The sequence below is a fragment of the Anas platyrhynchos genome, chromosome 3, assembly GCF_047663525.1.
Source record: "Anas platyrhynchos isolate ZD024472 breed Pekin duck chromosome 3, IASCAAS_PekinDuck_T2T, whole genome shotgun sequence".
NCBI lineage: Eukaryota > Metazoa > Chordata > Aves > Anseriformes > Anatidae > Anas > Anas platyrhynchos.
In genome coordinates, this window is record NC_092589.1 from 117279192 (window position 1) to 117302696 (window position 23505).

General features: G+C 57.6%; 2 protein-coding genes and 1 long non-coding RNA gene across 5 annotated transcripts; 1 reads left to right on the forward strand and 2 right to left on the reverse strand.

The window, feature by feature from the left end:
- Nucleotides 1-470: 470 nt before the first annotated feature.
- Nucleotides 471-15699, reverse strand: TRAM2 (translocation associated membrane protein 2). 2 transcript variants are annotated; one of them, XM_038176107.2, is made up of 11 exons: nt 15330-15699; nt 10266-10329; nt 9424-9533; nt 9077-9193; nt 7620-7678; nt 7063-7147; nt 6874-6944; nt 6444-6548; nt 6065-6223; nt 5120-5317; nt 471-4938 (listed from the first exon to the last, which is right to left on the reverse strand). In XM_038176107.2, the coding sequence occupies exons 1-11, from the start codon at nt 15447-15449 to the stop codon at nt 4704-4706; spliced, it is 1323 nt and encodes a 440-aa protein (XP_038032035.2). In that variant the 5' UTR covers nt 15450-15699; the 3' UTR covers nt 471-4703. The 2 variants fall into 2 exon arrangements, with proteins under 2 accessions (XP_038032035.2, XP_038032036.1); XM_038176108.2 differs by having other exon boundaries at nt 5120-5292; nt 15330-15692.
- On the forward strand, nt 13088-23435 carry LOC110351731 (uncharacterized). Of its 2 annotated transcripts, none has more exons than XR_011808611.1 (4): nt 13088-13265; nt 22336-22443; nt 23179-23270; nt 23401-23435. It is a non-coding gene; the product is annotated as an uncharacterized lncRNA (long non-coding RNA). The 2 variants fall into 2 exon arrangements; XR_011808610.1 differs by lacking the exon at nt 13088-13265 and adding an exon at nt 21101-22228.
- XKR5 (XK related 5) lies at nt 17787-21662 on the reverse strand. The gene is made up of 7 exons (XM_038176105.2): nt 21549-21662; nt 20924-21107; nt 20656-20837; nt 19805-20014; nt 19525-19694; nt 19184-19295; nt 17787-18844 (listed from the first exon to the last, which is right to left on the reverse strand). The coding sequence occupies exons 1-7, from the start codon at nt 21604-21606 to the stop codon at nt 17787-17789; spliced, it is 1974 nt and encodes a 657-aa protein (XP_038032033.2). The 5' UTR covers nt 21607-21662.
- Nucleotides 23436-23505: the final 70 nt, after the last annotated feature.

The following is a 23505-nucleotide window of genomic DNA, read 5'->3' on the forward strand; positions in this document are numbered from 1 at the left end:
CCTAATCAGCTTTGCCAGAGGCCAAAAACTTATAGATGAAATTACTGGAGCTGTGGGCCGTAGAAAAGAAAGTCAGAATTTGTTTCCTCTACATGCTATGAAACGGTAACCTAATACTCAACCAAATCGTGTATCATGCCCAGGGCCAGCTGCGGAAAGTATACAATTTAGCTCACCAGAAAGCATGCACCAAAGCCACATCAAATAAATCATATCCCCCAAATGCTCTTATCCTCTACTCCCAGCGAGCGAGGCAGCCACAGATAACTAACTCAGAAGCAGCTGCCTATGACACGGAAAATTCAGGAATGGGAGCCGCAGCTGTGGGGAATCTGAGGGCAATGGATGCCACAGCAAAGGGAACAGACTCGTCTAGCACGGCAGGAGGAGGAGAAGTACAACCCACCCCAGCCTGCTCTGTGAAACCGTACAACTCAGCACCGCGATAAAGCATCGGTGAACAGCAGCAGTGGAGGAATCTATGCCTTTTATTTATTTATTTCAGAAAATACTTTTGTTGAGTTTATCACAAAAGTCATTTAACAACAAACGTCAACAAACAAACAAACAAAACGTACAAAAAAATTTGAAGTGACAGGAAGGATGAAACAAATGAGATAAAATATCGGAGGCGGTCACTTCCCCCCCCCCCCAGCCCCCTCCAAAATCAGGAACTTTTTGCACTAAATATGGAAGAACAGAATTTTTCCTTGGGTTCCTTTGCTGAAGTTTGGTCCGTGGAGCCCAATGTGTCCAAGGAAAAGCTTTGTGCCTCCGCCTGGCGTTTACAACAACCCACTGCCAGCAACCACTGCCCCGGGCCCCGAGGCTAAGTAACATACTTCACAGTTTGAGTGTCGAGCCTGCCAAACTGTCTACAGCACGCTCCTAAAGCTTACAGGAAGGCTGTAAATCACAGCCCAGAATCTCCACCTCCTGTTGATGCACGTCGGGGTCCATCTACCAAGAGTTCATCCGAGGCAAGAGGCAGGTGCTGCCATAAATCCCCACGGACTGCAACAGAGCCGGGGTACCTACAGGCTTCCGAGTAACTTGGGGTCAGGGGAAGGCATCCTAGAGCAGTCCTTCTCCCCTCCAGCAGGGAAGCCTACCAAAAATACATCTTCAAACAGTGAGTTAAGGGCAAGGGGACCTACGGGGAAACTGGAACTTGTTTTCTTTACCACTAACCCCAAAATGAGTAAGAAGAAAGAATCCTAAACAAAAACAACATAACCGTAATGCCCCATAATGTAAGAGTCACTCAGACATTGTAAGTGAAATGCTACATCTGTTCTTCCTCAACCCCCTTCTCTTCCCAAGCCCATTACCCCAGCTATCTAAGACAAGAAGAGAGAACTACTGTCGGGTTTTTTCAAAAGCTTTCCTAGGCTAGGGCAGGAAAACCAAAAATCACACCAAAAATCACAGAGTACTCAGTCCCCGACCTTAGGTCTGTAATGGACACAGACTACAAAAGCAGTCTGATGCCCGCAGGAAGGGTGCAGAGCAAGCAAAAGCGTTACACCAGGAGTAGGAACTTGCAAGTTTTGGGTAGTCTCTACCAGTTTCCACGCTGCGGCAGACAAGAGCTCCTGTTTGGGGTTGGGTTTGTTGGGTTTTCTTTTTTATTGCAGAAGACACGGGGCTGGACTGGATGGGGCGCAAGAAGAGCATCCGCTCAGTGAAAGGGGGCTCTCAGCATCTCTACACAAAGCAGTCGAGGACTGCTAAGGGCTTGCAATGGAAATTCCCCATCTGGGGGAAGAAATAGCTTTTTGGGCTGAGAAGAAGGCTTGGTCTGCTGAGAAATGCCGTGGACACAGAGGAGCTGCTGCAGGCTCGCAGCCCGGGGATGGTGTTTGCACTACAAGACGGAGACAGAAGCAGACAGACTGGAAACCTCTGGGACGAGGGTGAGTGCTGCCTCGCAGCAAAGGCTCAGCACAGAAAAACAACGAGGTCATGCCACGCTCAGGCACAACAAGAGATTTCAGAAGAGACTAAAGATGGGAGGGAAAAAAACAACAACAACAAACAACCAACAACAAACATCAGCTCTAGGTTTAAAAAACCAACCCAACCCGAAATAAGCAACATGGAAATGTTTCCAAACCAAACTGTCCCTTGTACTGGTAGCTCTATGAAAAAAAAGACAACATAAAAAACCAACAAACAAACAAAAATACACGGATGTGGCTTATGCTGTACAGAAGTCGTAGAGAGGGAAGGCTTTCGGGTACACAGCACACGGATCTAGCGCAGGAGGCTACCTGGCAACGTAAGGCACTTGGGATACAACACACAAGTAGTGACTTTGTGGAGACGCAGGGTTGTGCAAGTGGGAAAGCTGCCTGAAGCGAAGCAGGCAGGAGGAGGAATCATTCAGCAGCCAGTTTTTTGGGGGATTGTTTGTGTCAGTTGTTAACAGCCAGTGCCCCAGCACTGGCTCCGGAGACGCTGGCCACCGGGTGCTCCTGGAGGGCACGTGTCAGCGGGTGGCTGGGGAAGGAGGAGGCAGTGGAAAGGAAAAGCGTCTCGCACCAGACCTTTTCCCCCATATTTTCTCACATGAAGCTCTTTCCCTGCCCTCTCATCACGTTGCACTGCCTCTGTTTGAGCCAAATGGTGAATTATCTGCCCAGCAAGGACTACGAGGAGCAACTGCAAGGTGCCATCAAGGGCTCTGCTCCAAAGTCTCCTTCCTCAGTTCTCCTGAAAAAGGGGGAGGGAATCCTTCCCCTAGAATCCTGCTGGTATCTTGTTTGACACCCAGAAGTCACAGAGACGGAGGAACAAGCGGAATTTGACCGACTATACTCATGTCCCTACGTATTTTCTCCCTCTGGTGCCCAGCATTAGCTGAGGCTCAACACGGAGAGGAGGAGGAAAGGAAAAAAGACACCTACAAAAAGAGGGGGAGAAAAAACACAACTCGAAGTGTGGCAGAGAACCAACTGTCTCCCATTCCCCAAAACAGGGATGGAATAAAAAAGGTATGAAAGACAACTGTGCCAGCCTCACTGCACGAGAGCCCAAGCTCGAATCACGCTCGGATTCAGCTCAGCCACCTGCAGGGCTGAGCGAGGGACACGCCACGAGACCACGCATCCCCCCTGCCCACGAGGAAGGTGGGCTTCGATCCCGACTTGCACACCAAAGGCTTCCCAGCCTCTCCCCGACCCCGCGCACCGCTCGCCTGCTCCTGCCGTAGCGACGCAGAGCGAAGCCTACAGCCGGCTTTGCTGCACAAAAGGCACCAACAGCAAAGCCCGGCTACAGAAGCATCCCCGGAGGAGAGCTACGGGGTGAGAGGTGCCCCTTCAGCGCCCACCTGCCCAATCCAGGCTGGTGCATGGCACCCAGAGAAGCCCGGTGCCCCGTGAAACCCCGGGCAGAAGATGCTGCCCACCGGCAAAGAGGCAGCAGGGGACCGAGCCGGTGGGATTTGGGCTTCTCCTGCCAAGACGTACGGGTGGCAGCGGGCAGGAGCAAGAGGGAAGAGTGGTCTGCAGCCACAGCTGGCCTCTGAGGTAGGTTTGAGACAACTCCATCTGCCCACAGGTCAGGCCTTTCCTACTGCACGAGCTGCTCCTTGCAGCCGCCCTTCCATCCCCTTCCACGTCACCTCATTCACAGCTCAGAAAGGGACGAAGGGGGTAGGTATTTTTTGGAAGAAACCCTGCATTTGATAGCACCTTGGGTGGATACAGGCCGTGTATCCTTCAGAAACAAAGAGAAGCTGGTGGCTGCAGGTGGCACGGCCGGACCGGTACGAAAGGGACGAGGAAGGCTACGGCGATAGCACGAGGGGCACAGTCCCATAAACGCAAAACCCCCTTGCAGCAGCCAGTTTGCTCAGCTGGACGTGGTTACGAGCCATGAGAACACCAGGTCCAGGAGGCAAACGAGGCTGACAGGAGCTCAGAGCGGGGCAGGGCTCCAGGTTTCACCTGGACCTGAGGATATCACTGCCCCACGACAAGGCACGACGAGCTGCGGCGCCCCGAGCCCAGCTCTCACTGCTGGGAGGTCCAAACAACTACGGGGCGGTCAAGAGGATAAAAGGGACCTGGCTGTACCAGAAGAACTGAGGCAAGCAAAGACTAGGACGCGGGTCCTATAGGAAGAGGGATCTTCTCTCCCTTCCCTGCTGCCCACATCTCCAAAATTAGCTCAAAACCAGGAGCTGGAGGAACCCTCCTCAACCACAAGTCCATCGTGAGACAGGACATGGCTGAGGTTCCTCCCTCAGCCCCTGGTTCCTATTTGCAGCATCGACATCCCGCAGCACGTGCCAAGTGCTGGCCAGGTGTGCCCCAGGAGAGGCAACCCTCAGCTGAGATCACCCTGAGCCTCGGGGTCACAGAGCCCCAGCGCTTTTCCCCAGGAGCCTGATCCCAAAAGAGACACGCGGAGCCTTCAAACTGCCACGGCCCTGACCCGGGGGCTCGGGGAAGCAGCACAGAGGGAGGGGAGAAGCATGCTGTAGAAACAAAAACATAATAATAATGTTCGGAACCACCTACAATGCGTTTGTAACAACAACAAAAAAATGAATCGAACAACAAAATAACCAAATACTAAAGTAGAAAACCAAAATTGCACGCTTATTTACGGTGGAAAAGAGGAAGGCAAAACCAGGAGGCTCGGAAAAGGCTCCTACGAGGGGGAGGGAGCAGGGGAAGGGGACCTTTTTGGTTTTATTGCAAACGGTTTGAGAGAGCAAGAAAGGCAGGGAGGGGAGCAAGAGACACCTTGGGAGGATGACCTGTGTGTGCCAGCCGCTCGTGAGGCCCGGGAGGCCGGGCTGGTCCCTTAGTCCTGGTGTCTCGCCCTCCTCCCCAGGAGCTCCCCTCGCTCCTTACGGCGACTTCAGCTTCTTGGTTCGCGGCGAGGTGCCGTTCTCCGCCTTCACCACTCCGTTTTCGTGGTAACCTGGGGATGGAAAGAGAGAAAACGTCACCCTGCCTCATCCCACACGGCCCCAAACCTCAAACCCTCTCGGGGCTGCCCCAGGCACATCGCCCTGGGACATTGCCCCATGCTCAGCAAGAGAGGCAGGTACCAAGGACACAGCTCCACACGGTGCCACCCCCGGGGGCCCGTCGATGCTCACCCGAGTCCCTCTTGAGAGGCTTGGCTTGCTGCTTGGCGCCGGCGGTGGCGGCGGCGGCTCGCTTCCGACTGCTCTGCTCGTGCCAGTACTCCCGCCAGCGCCGCAGCTGGAAGTGGATGAAGCGCCACATCACTGAGGCCTGGAAGAGGCACACCAACAGCAGCACACTCATTCTGGCAAGGGCGGAGAAGAGGCAGGCTGAGAAAAAAAAAAAAAGGAGCAGGGCCGCAACAAACCCAGCCTCCGACCCGCAGCGTTGGCCAAAGTCCTCCAAGGAGCGGGTGGTCACCTCGACCAGCATCGTCCAACCCATCTTTGCCAGGGGAAACCAACCCCAGCTGCTCTCCACAAGGTTGGAAGGGAGCCTGGGGAGTCCCCGAATCCTCAGGTGTAACCCATGGCTTGAAAAAGCTTGGGAACAACTGGATGGATGTCAGGCACCAGTCCTAGCGATTTTGGAAGTGAAGCTGCATGGTGAGAAGGGCTCCCAGCCCCGGTGGGCAGACGGGAAGGCAGAGGGAACCCATCCCCTCCTCTGCTCCCCGCGTCAACAGGCACCAAAACACAGCCAAGCAGATGGAAAAACTCCTTTCCGTTGACCACATCCCCATGAGCAGTTAGGGGTGCAGAAGGGAGAACCTGCGAGTCCTTCCCTACGGTGCCTGCTTCCGCTCATCCTTTACAACTGGTTATTTCCCTCAATTAACAACTTAATTTAATTGCTGCCGTGGCTCAGGAGCCTTCACCCCTGCTGGCTGCCTGCACACCTTCCCCGCTCACCAGGGCTTTCCCCTGAGTGGGTTTCAGATCCCCTCTGGGCTTTCCAAACTCAGCTTTTCTCGCCCACGCCGGGAGAACAACCAAGGAACACAACGGGGGAGGTTTTCACGTGCCAGCAGCCACGCGAAACGATGCAAAGAGGGAGCAGGCGGGGGACATCCCTACCTGAAGAGGATGTTGTTGAAGAGGAAGCTGAAGAGATTCCCCTTCTCCGGCTCGAGGGCCTGGTTCTCCACCCGCGGCAGCCCGAAGCCGATGACCAAGATGTACAGGGTGAGGGTGAAGAGCCTGGTGACCACGAAGACAACAGCCCAGACGTTAAACCTGGAGGGAGAGGCAAGCAGAAGTGTCGGCAGGAGCAGCCTCCGTGCCCCGCGGCCACCTTCCCAGCAGGTCACTCCATCAGCACGGCCCCTCGACGGCAGCACAAGGACAGGACACGCTGGAGAAGCATTTCGTAGACTTCTCTTCCTTGCACATCCCACCTCCAAGCCCAGCACGGCCAGCTCAACAGCCCCTTCCTCCTCCCGACTCGCCCGCTTACAGCTTCTCGTTGTTCTCGTCCGTGAAGTAGACCAGACGGGCCATGTGGAAGAAGAATTCGGCTAAATACTGCAGCAGCAAGAGGATCAGCCCCAGGCGGCTTAAGCTAGGAGGGGGAAAAGAAATGAGTATCACTGGGCTGGTTGGCTTTGGTCCTTCACATCTGTCAGTCCGTAGCTGCAGCAAACACCAGCCCAAAGCTGTCCATCTCCCCCAAATCCCTGTCCCAAAAACATCACAGCAACGAGAAGATGAAGCAGCCCAAACCGGCAGCTTTACCACCATAAAAGCCCCTCATCTACCATCCCGCAGCCAGAAGCTCAACTTCAGCCCAGCCGCCTTTCCTCCCTTTGACCCCCAACCCCGGCTGAAGCTTTTGGGGCAAAAAAATCCCAATCCTGCACAGCCCCGAGCCCGGGGCAGGGACTCACTTGAGGAGGTACGCGCCGGCGATGTGTGCCAGGTAGAGCGCGATGCACTGCAGCTGGCGGGGGATGTCCTCCTGGCAGGGGCAGAAAGCAGAATGAATCCCCTTGCCCCGCTCCGTCCCCACCTCTCCCGGATCCCACTTGCCCTAAAACCAGAGGGCGAAGAGCCTCGGGTCCCGATGCGGCTCTCACCTTGCGGACTTTTTGGAAGTAGAGCTCCGGCAGCGCGTGCAGCCAGTAGGCCAGCTGGCACAGGTAGAAAAACTTCACCTGGAACCTGAAAGGCACGGGGTGGAGCTGTAGGGGCACGGGGGGATCCCCGGCCACCCCACACCAGGCGATGCCCCTTTCACAGGCATCATTTCTGGGCTGAAATCATCCATTTGGCCGAGTCTGGGCTCTCTCCAGGGCTTTGTGCCCACGCTCTCAGCAAACCACACTCTTGCAAAAAAAACCCAGAAGGGAGAATTATCCCCCCACTTTGTTTCTACCACACAAAAAAAAACAAAGAGCAAAGCAACCTGCCCGAGGTGCTGCAGCATCCAGGGTGAATAACCAAGCTGTGAGGACCTTCTTCACGAAGGCAGCCCTCCGGGAACACCCTCCCCACAAGCACAAAGGAGATGGCCACTGCCGGGATGCGTGCGGAGGGCGCTGCGCCGTCAGCACCCCGCTCCCAGCCACAGGGAAAACCGTAGAGAGGAAGGAAGCGGTCAGCCCGAGAACAAAATGCCCTTGTGAGCACTTACGGAAGATAAACATGCGGGTAGTTTTCCCACAAACTCCGGGGGTTCGATATGTATCCTTCCTGAAAAAGAGAAGAGAGGCGAGCCTTCAGCGAGGGAAATCAAGGCAGCGCGTGGGTACAGTGGGGTGGGTTAGTGCTGGAGTGAAAATAGGAACTGGGGGTGGCCCAGAGGAGGCCCCGAGGAGGAGCAGAGGCTGGAGCCCCTCTGCTCTGGAGCCATCTGAGGGAGCTGGGGGTGTTGGGCCTGGGGAGGAGAAGGCTCCGGGGAGACCTCCCAGCGGCCTGCCCGGGCCTGAGGGGCTGCAGGAGAGCTGGGGAAGGACTCACACACCCACAGAAATAATTCAAGATGCATTGTACAGTTTAATTCTCCACCCACACGCCTTCCCCTGTCTTTGCAGGGTGGATTCCAGGGGCTCCCCTCTTGTTCCACACAAGCACAGCTCCTGCCACAGGGCTGCTGCGCTGGGCTTTGCTAGGATGTCCCGTTCCATGCAGCCTAGGATAGGAACACGGCCTGCAGTCCCCAAAAAGGTCAGTCTGGAGGTGGCCGAGGTCCTCCAAGGAGGGCTGGCAGGACCCCTGAGCAGCAGGAGAGGACCTCTCCCCGAGCATCCCCAAGCCATGGACCACAGCTGGACCCCAACCGGTAGCAGAGCATCCTCACTGCTTCACGCTGCCAAATCCATCCCGTCTTCCCCATGCCGTCTGTTGTTTTTCCCTCCCTTTCTCCAAAAAAATACGAAACGATTCCACTCCAAGTTTTTTTCCCCGTCTGTTTTGGGCTGAAACATCCCCAAAACAACCCGAGGCACTGCATGGTTTCCCTTTTTCTCTGCGTCCGCCACCACTGCCACCTCACCAAGAGAGGGATCACGGACATCTGCCCGTTTACCCCAAATCCCTTCCAAGGTCAGCGAGCACAGAAGGACCCACAAGCTGCAGCCAAACTAACTCATCCCACCCAGCCTTTCACAGGGCAAAATCAGCACATTTTTTTTCCAGGATTTTCTTCTTCTGCTCCCCACGCCCCATGGGGACCCTCTGTCCCTGCTACCGTTCTGCAGTCCCCTTCAAACCCTGGTCCTGTCCACGTTCCCACTCCCCCATCACGTTGCTTAGGACCAAAACCAAGTGTTTGGGTTTTTTTTTTAACATCTGCAGGCGTGGAAAAGAGCTCTCAGCAGCACAAGGCTTCGTTGTTATGCTGCTTCTCCAGCCTTGCTGGCATCAGTGGGGTGAGCAGATCCATGAGCAGCATCACAGGCACCAAACCCCAGGTCAAGCCCATTCCTTCCCCTATTTCTCACAGAGGTCCTGGGTTAAGCTTTTGCTAAAATGTGCCCATCTCAGCCCAAGGGCTGATTGTGAATTCTTTGCTCCCATGGGAGTTTTGTGCTCCAGACACCCAAAATTCCACCCGGGGAACCCCAAGTGCAGCCGGCACCGCGCCCTCACCGTCACAACGACGTACAAGCACCAAATCAAGGAGGTGAGGTGGAAGGCGACGAGCTGCCCCGACTCATTGAACTTGCTGTGTTTGACCTTGGAGAGATGGAGACGCCTGTTGATTTTCTGGGATGGGCCCGAGGGAGAGAAAAGGAACAAGAAAACGTGAGCCGCCGGGCCAACAACCCTCCTTCCTCCTCTTCCTCCTCATCCCAAGCAGCCCCCAGAGATGAAGGCTCACACGTGGCCACCCCAGCCCATGGATCACACCAGAGCTGTGTTTAACTGCAGCAGGACCACGTCCCCACCACGGTATTTGAGATATTTCATCAACCCAAGACACCAAACACACTCACGTCCAGGGCATACTCCTGCACCACCGCGTGCAGGATGATGGCGATGAAGATGTAGAAGAGGATGGTGACCAGGTCCTTCAGCCCGTAGTGATACTGGACCAGCTCCCCGTCTACAGAGAGACCAAACCTGAGGTCAAATCTCCCAACCCGACCCATTTCCTACATTTCCTAGGGCTTAAGTCTTCTGGGGTGGGGTTATTCCCGACACAGCTTGGCTGGGGCCGTCTGTTTTGGAGGCAGAGAGAGGTGAGGACTGTGCCAGGGGCCACAGGGCTGGGAAAAAGGGCTCCAGCCTGGGTTAAATCGTTGCTAGAGGGGGGACAGCTTCTTCTCTGATTGTCACACACCCCAAGCAAGGTGATTACGGAGCCCCTGGGATTCCTGGCAGCAGGAAGGGATAAATCACCCAGCACACAGGCAGCGGAAACCGTCTGGACTGGGCTCTGGGGGAGCGCAGACCACAATTTAATCTGGAAGCAGGCCGAGTTCCTCAACCCTGACATCCAGGGACGTGCACGGCAGACCTACCATCTCCCCTCTCCTTATTTTCATTAATCCCAACCACCCTGATCATCAGCTGGATGATTTCTCAGCTTCTCCTTAGGGGCGGCTTTCTGTGCCCCGAGCCTTTGGCCCATGCCGGTGCCTAAATCACTGCCAGGCTGGGAGGCAGCAGCCAAAATACAAGCAGGGACCGAGCCCTGCTTCCCCCTATTTCTGATTTTTCAAGTTTTCTGTACCACCACGCGAGACCCAAGCAGCCTACATCAGTGGAAGCTGATTTGGGGCTTCCCCATTTTGGGGATTTGGGGCAATCGCATGGGGACAGCAGCACCTCTTACCTGCCGTGGGCACGCTGACGTTGTACTGAGGTAAGATAAACAGGAAGGCTGTCTTGGCTGTGACCTGTCAAAAACACACAGGAGTTGGGGGGGAGAAAGCAAACTCATTGATAAATTCATTAATTAATTCCTCTGCCAGCCTTTGTTCCCTTTTCCTACCATGCTGGGAAAGGGGATGCGAGCGGGACAGAAGGGAGATGTGCAGGCAGCAGGTGATGGGAGCGGGGATTTGGGAAGGAGAAAAGGGTGGATAAAAGAGGGAGAGAGCTGGAGAAGCCAGCAAAGCCTGACGGGGGAGATCCTGCTTCCTACTGAGGATTGAGGATTCCTATTGCATCCCTCCGGCAGCACCCATCCAGGTGTGACCCTTGCCGTGGCCTCACCGAGCTCTGCATGTCTCTGTCCCTCTCTCAACCCCCAGATGAAATCAAACGAAATAAAACCCTTGGGCAGAGCCGAGCATCCCATCCCGCTGCTGCGCTTCCCCCAGACATCTCGAGAGCTGCAGGCTGTTAAAAACCCAGCTGGAAAGATTGCTTCACGTCTCGCAGGACGCGGCTGGAAGGAGGTGGGGGGGTTGAAAAAACAACCCGGGGGCTTTGCCAAGTGCTCCCGTCCCACCCCCAGGAGCATTGAGCAAGGGGCTGGAGCTCGGCTGGAGCCCGGCACCGAAACGCTCGCGGAGAAACAAGACGCAAAGTGCCCGAGGAGAAGGAGACCACGGGCAGGATTTGGGGTGGTAATGGAAAAAATGCATCGCGTGGCTGGCTTACGGAGACGCTCCTGGCTCCTGCGAGCCTTGCTGGAGAGGAAAGAGAAGTTCCTTCACCCGGAGCTGTACGGCACGGCCGGGACCGTGCAGCCAAACCCCACAGTGAGCTGGTGCAGGGCACGAGGTAAATGCCAGCTCAGTGCTGGCCACGATGCTGCAGGAATGTGTTTTTGGGGTTTTTGCCTCTGTCTGGCTGCCACCCAGAGGTGGCACCCCCGGGATGAAGCCTCCTAACCAGCCAGAGGGGCCGTAACCAGCCCCTTGGGTGCTGGTGGGCATCACGGGAGCATCACTTGCAGTATTTGAAGGCAGTCCCGGGGCTTTTTGAGGGCTCAGAGCATCCTCCCCACCACTTCAACATGAAGGGCACCTCCAGAAAGGGCACCTCCAGCTCCCCTGCAAGGCAGAGCGGAGGATTTCTCAGCTCGGGAAGCAGCTGGCGGTGCTTTTCAGCTCACATCAAGCTCTCGGCCAGAGAAAGGAGAAGTTGGTAACGGGAAGAGCAGGGCGAGCATTATTCAGAGGCACAAGACCTGCAGCGGTGCTCGTTCTGAAACCAGAGCCCGGTGAGGGAATTTTTCAAAGGTGGGAGCGGGATTCGTCTGCCCAAGCCACGTGGGGACCATACGGGAAATGCTCTGTGCTCCTTGCTTGCTCCAGGCACCCCTGTGCAACCCAAAGGGGTGAGGAAGACGCTCCTCACCCTGCCTGGCACGAGGGATGTGCTTAAATCAGGTGGATTTGGGAAGGTGGGATGCTCAGAGTGGCCTGGGCTGCTCCTCACGGGGTGATGCAGCCACGCATCAAAGCTGCACATCACCTGGGTTTGGTCTCTGATACAAAGCACCGAAGCTTCCCCGGCCCTTTTTTGATGTTTTTTTCCCCCCATGAGACAAGAGTCCAACCAAAATCCCAACTTCACGTGTACAAGCACGCAAGCTGCTTGTAATAAAGGACCCTGAGCGCACGCATCCAAGCACCTTCCCCAAAATCCCAGGATCACAGCACAGCTGGGACTTGGGGACACCCCTGGGTGCCCCTGTAGGGTGCCCAGCCCCATGGCCCCATGTCCTGGTGGCCATGGCCCCTCTCCTGCCTGTCCAGGTCCCTCGGGATGCCAGCGCCCTTTGGGCTCAATCAACCATGAGCATCCTTTCCCAGGGAAGCACCAAGTCGCTCTCCAAAACCTGTCCCCGCTGCCTGCACCCCAAAACCTCACCCTGGTGGGATTTGTGGGGTCCCAGCCACGCTCCCGTTCGGGTTCCAGCTCCTCCCGAGGAAGGAAGCGGCTCCAAAGCTCCGGTGGGGGAGGCCGGGGGAGCTGCTGCAGCCCAAGCTGGGAAAATATTTCCCGGGCTTGAAAAACAACTTCTAATTACAGATAAAACACCATCGGGAGATTTTGATTTGTTTTCTTCCCCTCTGCCGGCCGGAGCATTTGCTGAAGGAAAACCACATCAGCCCCCAAGCTGGGATGGCTCAACCCGGTCCCCGTATGTACACCGGAGACCAAACTTTGGACCAGAGCCCTGGAAGGTAAACAGCCGCCTTCACAGCCCCTCCGCTGCCCGGGGTCACCAGCACAGCCGGGGAGGCTGGGGACAAGTCACTTCTGCACGAAATCCCGGCCTGTGACCCTATTCCAAGAACCTTCAAACCCTTCCAGGTCCAATATTGAACCCCAAATGCCCTCAGCACACACCGAGCCCTGTCCCCACCTGCCCACAGCAGATGGTTCTGGGTGGGAAGGAGCCCTAAAACCGTGCCTCGGTTTCCCCATCATGCACAGATCGCAGCATCTGATAGAGAAATCCCCCAAAACGGCACCATTTCCCCCAAATTCAGCCCGTGAGGATGCTGCCCGGCCCTGCACCGTGCGCCCTGATGCAAGCTGGACAGCTGGGGGCTTAGCCGAGCCCGGCTTCAGTTTCATTTTTCTGCCAAAAAGGGTGACAAAGAAAAAAAAGAAAGAAAGATATGCAAAGACGGAGAGCAGCTGTTTCGCGTTTCCAAACTTAAAACGGTTTGGGAGGAAAAAAAAAACACAACAAAAGCCACAGAAACTTTTCACTGCCCTCCTGCGCGTCCCCGCGAGGTGCACGGCACCCCAATAACCAGCGCCCCGTCCCCAAATCGGCCAGGGCAGCACCCCAAAAGCGGACTGGGCTCCTTGTGCCATCGATCCGCCAGGAATGGGAAGAGGTCGTGAGCCAAAGAGGATGCTGGAGGTGGGTTTCGAGGCGGGGAGATGCTCGGCGAGCCTTGGAGCATCCCCTCCACCCCGCCCGGCGCGGGGCTGCCTGGGAAAAGGTTAAAAAATCCCGTTTGCGTGCCCCACAAACCCTCCCCTCCGCAGGAAACGGCCCCATTGTGAGCAGGACTCGGCCGTTTCCGCCGTCGGGAAGGTGGGAAGCCAGCGGGACCAGGGGGAGGACGAGGAGGAGGAAGGGCCGGGGATGTCACCGGGAGGTGACACGGCCGAGCTGCCACCCAAACTCACCGCGGGGGCGGCTCTGGGGGGGGCCCGGGGAAGAGCAGAGCAGGATTTCTCCTCCGGGGGAAGACAAAGCAGGAGGAAAACAAAATATAATATAATAGTAACAGAAGTGATAATAATGATAATAACACAAGAGCCCCCCGGGGGGGTCACTGCTCCCTTCGGAGAGGGGTTATTTTGGGAAAACCAGCCCTCGGGGCGTCACGGCCCCTGAAATCCCACAAAAGCAGCAGCACCCCGAAAGCTGCAGCTGCGGGGAGAGAAAACCTCGTGGGAGATGCAACCCGGGCAATTTTTTTTTCTTCTTTTTTTCTTTTTTTTTTTTTTTTTTTTTTTTTCCCAACTTCGGGGCATTTGCGGGCGGTTTTGGGACGGGCGCCGGCCCTCCCGCCGGAGCTTTAGGAGCCGTCCCTTACATAAATCCCTGCCACGCACTCAAGCAGCTCATTCAACGCCTTTGCAGGAAGAAAAAAAAAAAAACAAAAACCAAAAAAGAAGTCAGGAAAAGGAAAAAAATAAATAAATAAATAAAAGAAAAGCAAAGAGGAGGGGGCTGCCATCGGGAGGGGGGGTAAGGAAATGGATTTCCTCCTCCTGCGATTTGCTGGAGAAGGAGCCTTTCCTCCTCTGCCAGGCCCCCTTCTTCCCCGGCCACCCCTTTTCCCGTCCCCGGATTCCCAGTTGAAACGTGGCACTGGGCTGGAGGGGAGGGTTTGGGCAGGGTTTTAGGGGGGATCCGCTCCGGCCGCTGCCCACCCGAGGTGCCTCCACGTAGGGAGGCCGGAGAGGGTGAAGGCTGCGCGGCGGCCTCCAGCCCTCCCCTGTCTCCTCCCCGAAAAGAGGAGAGGAAAAAGGAAAAAAAATAAAAAAAGAAAAGAGAGAAAAGGGAGCTGGGAGAGGGAAGGAGAAGCGGGAGAGGCGGCGTTCAAGGCGCTGCTCGGCCTTTGTGGGGCTCTCGCCAACCCAAAGTTTCCCTGCGGAGGACGAGGGGAGGCCGGGGGCCCAGGAGCCTGCGGTGCTCGTCCCACGGCACCTGGAAAAAGCACCTGGAAAGGGGACAAAGTGGAGGAATAGCCCCAAAACGAGACCTGGAAGCATCCACCGGGGCTCGAGGTTTCCTCGCAGGAGGCCGGGGGTCGAGGCAGCCTCCGGGCACGGGACGGGAGGCCGATGGTGCTCGGGGGGCCGTGCGGGGCAGGGACCCTCCCCAGCAAGGGAGGCAGATTTTGGGGAGCCAAAAGGAGAAGCGAGGTTGGCGAGCACCCAGCGGAGACCCGTGAGCCTCAGTGGTGCTAAAGGGTTTTATTTGGGGTGGGGACGGGGCACCCCAAAAGGCAGCGGTGGGGTCCTGCACACGGCTGGGTCTGTTTTGGGAGGGTTTGGGGGAACAGGGGGGGGGTCCCACTGCTGGTGGGGGGTGAATGGAGTGCCCTGGGAGTTAATGGGGTTCTCCAAGGATTAATGGGGTGCCTCGAGGATTAATGGGGTGCCCCAGGAATTAATGGGGTGCCTCGAGGATTAATGGGGTTCCCAAGAATTAATGGGGTGCCCCGAGGATAAATGGGCTGCCCCGAGGATGGAGAGGGTCTGGTGCCCCCAAAACAGCGGGGATCTGCCCCACAGCCCCCGGGGGGGGGGGTGTAATGGGGTGGGGAGCACCCAGGGTGCCCCATCCACAGCAGGAGGGGGGGGACACACGGAGATGGGTGCGGGTGTCCCGGGGGGGGGGGACACGCGTGGGAAACGGGACCGTGGGGAGTGGGGGAGCCTTGGGGGGGCGGCGGGGGGCTCTCACCTCGAACATGAGGGCGATGAAGACGATGAGCACCAGGCAGAAGCCGATGTCGGCGTGGTTGTGGATGAGGAACTCCTGGCTGAAGAGCGGGTGGCTCTTGGCTCGCCTCCGAAAAGCCATGGCCGGCCCGGTACCGGTACCGGCACCGGCACCGGGAAAGCCACCGGCACCGGCACCGGGACCGGGACACACCCGGGAACCGGGGCTGGGCACCGGGAGCCGCCTCCCCAAAAACTTCCCCGGGCCCCGCACAACTTCGCGGAGCTCCGCCGCCGCCCCGCGCAGGCGCCGCCGCCCCGCAAAACCCCTCCCCGGTCCCACCCCCGGCTGCTGGGCTGGACACGGCCCCCCCCGGGTCCCCTCCGTGTCCCCTCCACCCCCCCCCGTGTCCCCATCCCACCATCCTACTCGTGTCCGCGCCCCCCATCCCTGCGTCCCCCATCCCTGCGCCCCCCTTCCCTGCGCCCCCCATCCCCGCGCCCCCCCGTCCCCATCCCAGCGCCCACCCGTGTCCGTGCCCACCCCACGCGTGTCCCGGTGTCCCCCCCCCCCCCTCTTTTAAGGCCGCTTTTAGGGTCCCCCTTATTCCAGCAGTGCCGGCTCTTTCCTCCCGCAGCATCCCCGCGGACCCCTCGCCGCCCAAAATCCCCCCAAAACGGAGCTGAGCAGTCCCGGTCCTGATCCTGATCCCACAAAATTGGTTCCCCGGCCCCAATCCTGCACACAAAGCACGGTCCTTGGGGGTCTCATTAAGTCACAACCCTCATTAGGGGCCTGATGAGCCCCCGGGTTCCCCGTGCCCTTTACGGGAACAGGCAAAGCACCAAAAAGGGAACCAAAAACCGTCCCGAGTCACGGCTTGGAAAAAAACAACCAACAACACCCGGGGGCAAATATTTTTCTGTAATTCAGCTGTTTTGGTATTTTTGGAAGTGAGAATATTTTTTTTTTTGCTTTGTGGGTAAATCATCCTGGGGTTGGCTCAGGGCCTTTCATCACCTCGGAGCTGGGTGGTTTGCGCCGTGCCTTGACCCAAAGCAGCAGCCGAGGGCAGGAGCTCCTGGACCTTCCCCTCTTTAAATCCCCATGGGTGGACGAGGCCAGACCCCAAACCCACTGCTGGATGGGCTGCGACCACCCTTCATGCCCTGCCACCACCTTCCAACCCATTATTTTTTTAATTTTTGACCGTGCTCAGAACCACCCCAGCAGGGGATTGGGGTGGAGGGGACGGTGCCGGCTGCGTCCCCAAGCCCCGGTGCTGCCCTGGGCATTGTTTGTGGCTCCGGGAGGGCCACGGGCTCCGTTCCTGCTCCTTTTTTTCCAGGTGAGTGACCAGAGGCACAGGCAGTTCCTGCAGGTCACTCCCCACATTGTCACCCTCTGTCACCCCGTTCCTTGTGCCCCGTTCCTTGCGTCCCCGCCGTGGTGGCAGCGGTGGCACTGGGGCACGACTGAGGGTTTCCTGAAGAGCCAAGTGAGCAAAAATCGGGCTCGCCAGCCACAAAGGAGCAGAAATCCTTTATCCCGGGGCATTGGAGGGTCTGGGGATGGGGACGTGCCGAGCTTCCAGCCCTTCTGTGGAGGGAGAAACCCCAGCAGAGGCTCCCCAAAGTCCCCCGAGACCCAGGGAGGTTTGGGGAGCTGGAAGGAGCCACCCCCAGAACCCCAGAGCCCCCGTTTCACCCCCAGCAGCTCCCATAGGGGATGTGGAAGTGGTGAGGGTCCCACACACCCCTCTCCCCAAACCCCATGGGTGCCTGATCGGGAAGCCTTGGGCAGCATCTCCCTCTGGTGGCCGAGGGACAAGGAGCATCGTTCCCTTGCTGGCTGCTCCGGGGGGTGGTTGCTTGCCCTCTGCTCACTGCTGCGGGACCTTTGCTGTAGGATGTGGCCCTCCCAACCTCCTCCTGACCCTTAGGGTGTTTTGTGATTAAAGCTAAACCAGATCTGAGGCTGTTCAGGGCAATTCCCAGAGGGTTAAATCCATTTATCACTCATCAGAGCGGCGAGGATGGTGTAAATCCTTCTGTGGACCAGGGCAGGATGGCAAACCGGGAATGTGTTTTCTTTCCCAACCTCATCTTGCCTGATCCCAAATTTCCACCCTGGCAGGAGGGGATGGGACAGGGAGGACAAAGAAAGAGGAAAAATAAAACTGAGCAGCGTTGAGCCTTGATTTTGGGGCTTGCTCTGCCCAGAAGGAGGGGTAAAGCCCGTTAAATTTCTGGTTTAGTGAGAAAAACCTGAGAAGTTTCCTGCTTTGGGCAGCCTTGCAGCCCAGGGGACAGCAGCCAGGTCTCCACGTAGGGCAGACCCACAGCTCCTACAGGCATTTGCTTGAGGTCACCTTTCCCGACACCACCCCAAATGCCTAAAATGCAGGATGCCCCAGCTGCCTGTCGGTTTTTTTTTACATAAATAAGTTGAATAAATACCCAAACCCAGACGTTTTAGCTATTCCAGCTGCCGAGGCTCTCCAGAAGCAGGAGATGCTCCAGGAGGTGAGGCGATTTCCTCGCCGTGTAGGACCACATCTGCCTGGCAGCAGGGTTTAGGCTCGGCCTTGGGGGTGGAGGTGAAGCACGGCGGCCTCAGTTTGCTCGGGACAGTCCCCTGCTGGGTGTCCTGGAGGTGATGCCACCCCATGGGGGTTCCGGGGGGCTCTACTGCCCCGCAGCCACTTGTCCTGCAGAGGGACGAGCTGCTCTGCAGGTGCCGGCAGGCGCAGGAGCCCGGGATGGGGCTGATGTTCGCCATCCCGAGGGATGAATCCTCTCCTCTTCCTCCTCCTCCTCCTGCCAGGCAGCCCGGGGGAGGCCGGGCTTCGTTGTCCCCTTGCAGCAGGGTTGTGGAGGTGGCCGTGGCTGTCATCACACCAGCAGAGGTGATGCCTCTGGCGTTGGCAGTGAAGTAGACGGAGGAAACCTCGTCCAGGACCACAGAGGAGCTGCTGGGCAGGGAGGTGGCAGGGCGAGGAGCAGGCTCCTGCCCTGCTCCATCTTCCTGCGCTGCTTCATCCCCGACCTCGCCTTTGCTGCCTCCTCCTTTCCTCACCACCCCCAATTTTGCATCTCTCGGATCAGATCTGAGGCGCACGGGAGCGATTTCCCTCGTGGGGAGGCACAGCTCTGCCCCGGGCCAGGCTCTGCCCGCGTACACCTCTCCCACGCCACCATCCCCGAAAGCTGCGTTGATTTGGGACACATCGCCCGTCTTCAAGGCCAGCCTCACCAGCAGCCAGTGGTGATGGGTTGTCCACGCATCCTCCAAGCACCCTCTGACCTGCAGCAGCGAGGAGCCGTTCCCCTTTTCGGGAGCCGTTGTGGTCCCTTCCACCTCCAAGCATTCGCCATCTCCCGAAATTCCCAAACTTTGCCCTGTTTGGGAGCTGCTTCCAGCATCCTGATCGTCACGAGCAGCCGCGGCCCGGCAGGATTTCTCCAGGAAGCCCTCCCAGATCTCTGCGGACTTGGGGTGGAGCAGGCTGTAATAAACCACCAGAGCTGCGGCGCCTGCAAAAGAGCAGAAAAGCATCAAGGGACGAATCCTGGCCGCATTTTGGCCACAATGCCACTCGGAGCCATCTCTTCATGAATTTACTCCCCACCAGGAGAGGAGGCTGCTCCAAACTTCACCGCTCTGATATTACGCCACCTCCTTACCTCCACCCCAAACTGAGAAATAAAGCTGGGAAATGCAACTCCAGGTGGATTAGGGGATACCCAAATAAATCCAGAACCTTAAGCTTGAAGACATAAAGCAAATATTCCCCATGCAACTAAAACAGCAGCTCGTTTGCTCCAGCTGCTCTCCAAACACGCGATCCAGGTGCTAAATTCAGGGGGTTTTACCTAGGGCAGACCCCGACAAGACGGCCCCGGTGACGCCCAGGCTGTGCCTCGCCTCTGCCTGCGGGAACTCAGTGGCCAGCAGCAGCAGAAGGGTGTTTTCCACCAGCATTACCTGGGGAGCAGAAGGGAGAGAAAAGTCACTCGGGTCCTTCGGAGGGTTTCAGGTTGCTTCAAATGACCAGCACCAGGTCTAAGTCGAGACGCTGCTGATTTATTTTGCGCCTACATTGCAAGTGCCCTTCTTCCCCAGCCTAATAAGTAAATAAATAAATAAAATCCGGTGCTTAAAAATAATAAAAATAAAAGAGAATTTCCACGCCCCCCCCCCCCAGGGTACTCACCAGGTAAAACACAGCCACCCTGTGCCTGGAGGCCCCCGGCTGGACGTTGATGTAGCAGAAGACGTACACGGCTCCCACCAGGGCATTGAACAGCCTCCAGCGGCACGGCTGGGCCACGATGTCGGTCTGCTGGGCCACCAGCCAGAAGGCCATGAGCAGCCAGTGGATGCCTGTGAGGGGATGGCACCGAGAGGGGGGCAAAACGGCCCCGGAGGAGCTGGGAGCGGCTCCCCGGATGCCTACGGGATGGGGTGAAAAAGCTGAGGAACGTGGGTCTCACCTGCCACAGCCAAAACCCAGCAGGAATAGAGCCTGGTGAAGAGCACCAGGGTCAGGACGCGGGTCCCCAGCATCCCCGTCCTCCAGAGCAGCAGGCAGAGCAGGGCTGCGGCCGGCAGGCGGACGTGGCCGGGTTTCAGCAGGCAGGAGAAGCGGCTGTAGGACACCAAGGCCCAGGAGAGGGACAGCAGGGACAGCCCAGCGCTGACACCTGCATGGGGACAGGGGAGGTCTTGAGGGGGTTCAGAGGACACCTGACCACGTCTCTGCTTGAAGGAGCCATCAAGCACCCATCCAAGCTAGACAGATGCTATCTGCTGGAGGATTTCAAGCAGCTCATCCCAAATCTGGTCTCTGCTACGTGCCGGTGCCTGCCCGAGGCTCCATCTCCGCCCGCTGTGGTCGGACCTGAGCCTGCCACGACTTGGAGACTGACCTCGCACGTGTCCCAGCTTCTCCCTTTGCAAAACAAGTGGGAATTCCCCTTTTCTGTGACACAGCCCCCAAGCCCTAAATGCTCAGCACCACACCACGATTCGGCTGGAGCTGAGGGACGGGTGTTGGGTCCAGACCCAACCGAGGCACCACAGAGATGCTCCCTACGCTGCGAGGAGTGCCCGTGCCAGCTGGGAAAAGCCATGGTCAGCCCAGAAACTCCTACAGGCTCACCCACAGTGTGTTTTTAAGCCATATTTATCCCCGATTGCCTTGCATCAGGGCTTCCTACCCCCTCTGCAGCACAATTCTCCACGCAGAGCCCGCTCTGCGCCCTGCCAGGTGGGAACACGTCGCCCACCCAAACTCATCCCCCCTTTTCAACACGAAGCATCCTCCGGGGAGCTCCCCGCTCACCGGGCACAAAGCTGGTGGGTTCGACAGCCACAATGACGTAGGCCTGCAGCAGGAGGTGCGGCAGGGTCTGCAGCAGGGCCTCCAGCAGCCGCAGCACGCAGACGTCCCCGAGCTGCAGCAGCACCTCCCCGGCACTGCCGCTGCCGCCCGCCTTCGCCTCCAGCTGTAAAACATCCCAATACCTGCAAAGGGCAGCACCGTGGGACATCCACCAAAACTTTTTGGCAGGTGTAGGGAGGCTGGGTGGGTCATGGGGTGAGGATCTCACCGCTTCCAGAGGCCCAGCTGCAGGATGTGGAGGATGAGAAGCCCGCAGCCGGGTGGGCGGCCGTCTGCCTTGAACCAGAGGGTGCTGAGGAGCTGAGGCACGCAGCCGGGTGCCAGGCAGGCGACGGTGAGCCAAAAGCAGCCCAGTTGCCCCCGCAACAGGTAGTGGATGATGGTGCCGAGCCCTGGGAGAAAAGGAGAAGGTTCTGGGGGATGCCACCCTAAAGATGCCACCCGCAGCCTCCCCCAGGATCCGCAGCCCGTGCCTTTATCTCGGGCTTCCAGCCCCTGGGCCGCTTGTCACAGCAGCGCAGCCGGCGCCACCGAGGGGCTTGGCCGAAGGCGGGCTCAGTTAAAGGCGCCGGAATTCGAATTCGAAAAGAAACAAAAAGTTCAAAAAAAATTTTTTTTTTAAAAAAAGGGGAGAAAGCGGTGTCCGGATACAAAAAGCTTTTGCTTGGGGAACGGAGGGGGCGCAGCGCCTTCTCCCCTTTTCCTCCCTTTACTCCCCCCTTACTCCCACTTTATCCTCCCCGCGCATCCCCTGCGCGCCCCCTGCGCGCTCCCTGTGCGCCTTTTGCGCGCTCCCTGCGCGCTCCCTGCGCGCCCCCTGCGCGCCCACTCACTCGCAGCGCTCTCCGCAGCCAGCAGCGCCAGGGAGAGCCCCGGGAAGCCCCCGCGCATCCTGCGAGGAGGAGGAGGAGGAGGAGGAGGAAGAGGAAGGAGCCTCCGGAGCGCCTCCCCCCGATGCCCCCCTCCCTCCCCGGAGATGTGACGTCACGCTGCTGACGTCACGCGGGCTCTTTGGGGTGCAGCACGGAGCGTTGAGGGGTGTTTGGGGGCGATGGGGGGGTTGCAGCATCCCGGTGTCCCCAAATCTCTGCGCCCTCGCGCAAAGCCCCCCCCAGTGTCCCCCCGGCTGTCCCCGCGGGGCTGGGCGCTAGGTGGCGGCCGGGAGGTGCGAGGGGGAGCCACAAATTAATTAGGATGCGTCCATCGGACGGACGGCAGCTTAATTAAGTCCAAATGTCACCGAGGGTTTTGTTGGTGCCTCTGGAAAATCAAACAGGAGGCTCCCGAAGCTCTGAGATCCCCTGGGCTGCCGGGGCGGTGAGGGCGTTTGGAGGCTTTCACTCCTTTCCTGGTGTTTTGGGGTTATTCTGGTTGATTTTTGGAAACTGTAATGCCACCCTGGACTATGCTGTATTAAAAGGAGCAAAGTTTGTCACCCAGCTCTGTTTCCAGGGTTCTCTGCAGGTCCCCAGCACTGCCCGTGCCCTGTAAGCTCCCCCCTTGACACGTGCAGGTGAGCGACGAACCAAAGCCCCCGCGTGTGCTCAGGGATGTGCCGAGGAGCCAAACCCCGCTCCCGAGGGATCTGGGACCTTCCCTTTTCTTCTCTGATTTTTCCAGATGAACCAAATCCAGCAGCCGGGGAGCTGCAGGGGCTCCCACGGGAGCGAGGAAGGCGAAAGGCACGAAGACGAGGCCTCTCCTGGAGAGCAGGTGGAGATATTCACCGTAAGAAACCAGAGAACATCACTTTGGTGGCCTGCGAGTGCTGATCTTTGCTGGGCCCTGCACAAAGCTGAGGTGCTCCCAGAGCTGAGCGCCCTCCCCGGTTTCACAGCCTCCTCCCAGTTGCGCTGGCTGCCTTCCAGCCACTGGTTTGGCCACGGTTTTCTCTTCCAGATTTCAGCACCCGGGAGCCCCCACGGGTCTCCAGCAGAGCTCAGAGCAGAGGGTGGTGATGGATTTTCTTATGTGTTGACCCCTTTTGGAAACAGGAGCACGAGATGTGCCCAGACCTGCTGGATGCGCTGCTGGAGCCACACCGAGAGGCAGAACAGCTCGGTGGGGCTGATTCTGGATTCAGTCTCCATGTGGTGTTGGGATTTTTTGGGGGAACAAATGCTCCCTTCTGTTCAGAATTGGAACTTCTGGAGGCAAAGCTGTGTCTGACTGAGATTTGAGTACAAAGACCTCGAAGTGACCCTGCCTGTACATGCTGCTGATGGAGGAGATGGGACTTTGGGTCAGGGCACGGGAGCCAGATGTCAGTGCTAAGAAGATAATTTCTCTTGGGGTGGGGGCCAGTACTGCCATCTATCCACACGGGAATTGTAATTAGAGATTACAGAGCACATCCTTTAAGCACTTTATTTATTCGATTGCTAAATCCCTGCAGATTGCATTAACCAAAGCTTTATAAACAGGTCCTTTCCTTCCTCTCACAGCGTCTCTTGCTCTCAGCAGCCTTGGGGTGACACCCCCAATGCCAGCCCAAGCCATGAAGGTGATGCTCCTGCTGCTGCTTGCTCTCCTTGTGGCGTCCCAGGCTACCACAGGTAAGTGCAGACACAACCACCGGGCACTTTTTAGGTTGACTTTGTGTCTGCTCAAAGACCTGTTAACATGGGGACAAGCTTTCTTCACGTGTGAACATCCAAAGAAAGTTTTTTTTTTTTGCAATTACAGTGCCAGACACTGTCATGTGTCGGAAGATCAAGGGCGAGTGCTCCTTCTTGCTGTGCTCCTTGTTCAAGAGATCCATCGGTACCTGCTACAATGGCCTGGCGAAGT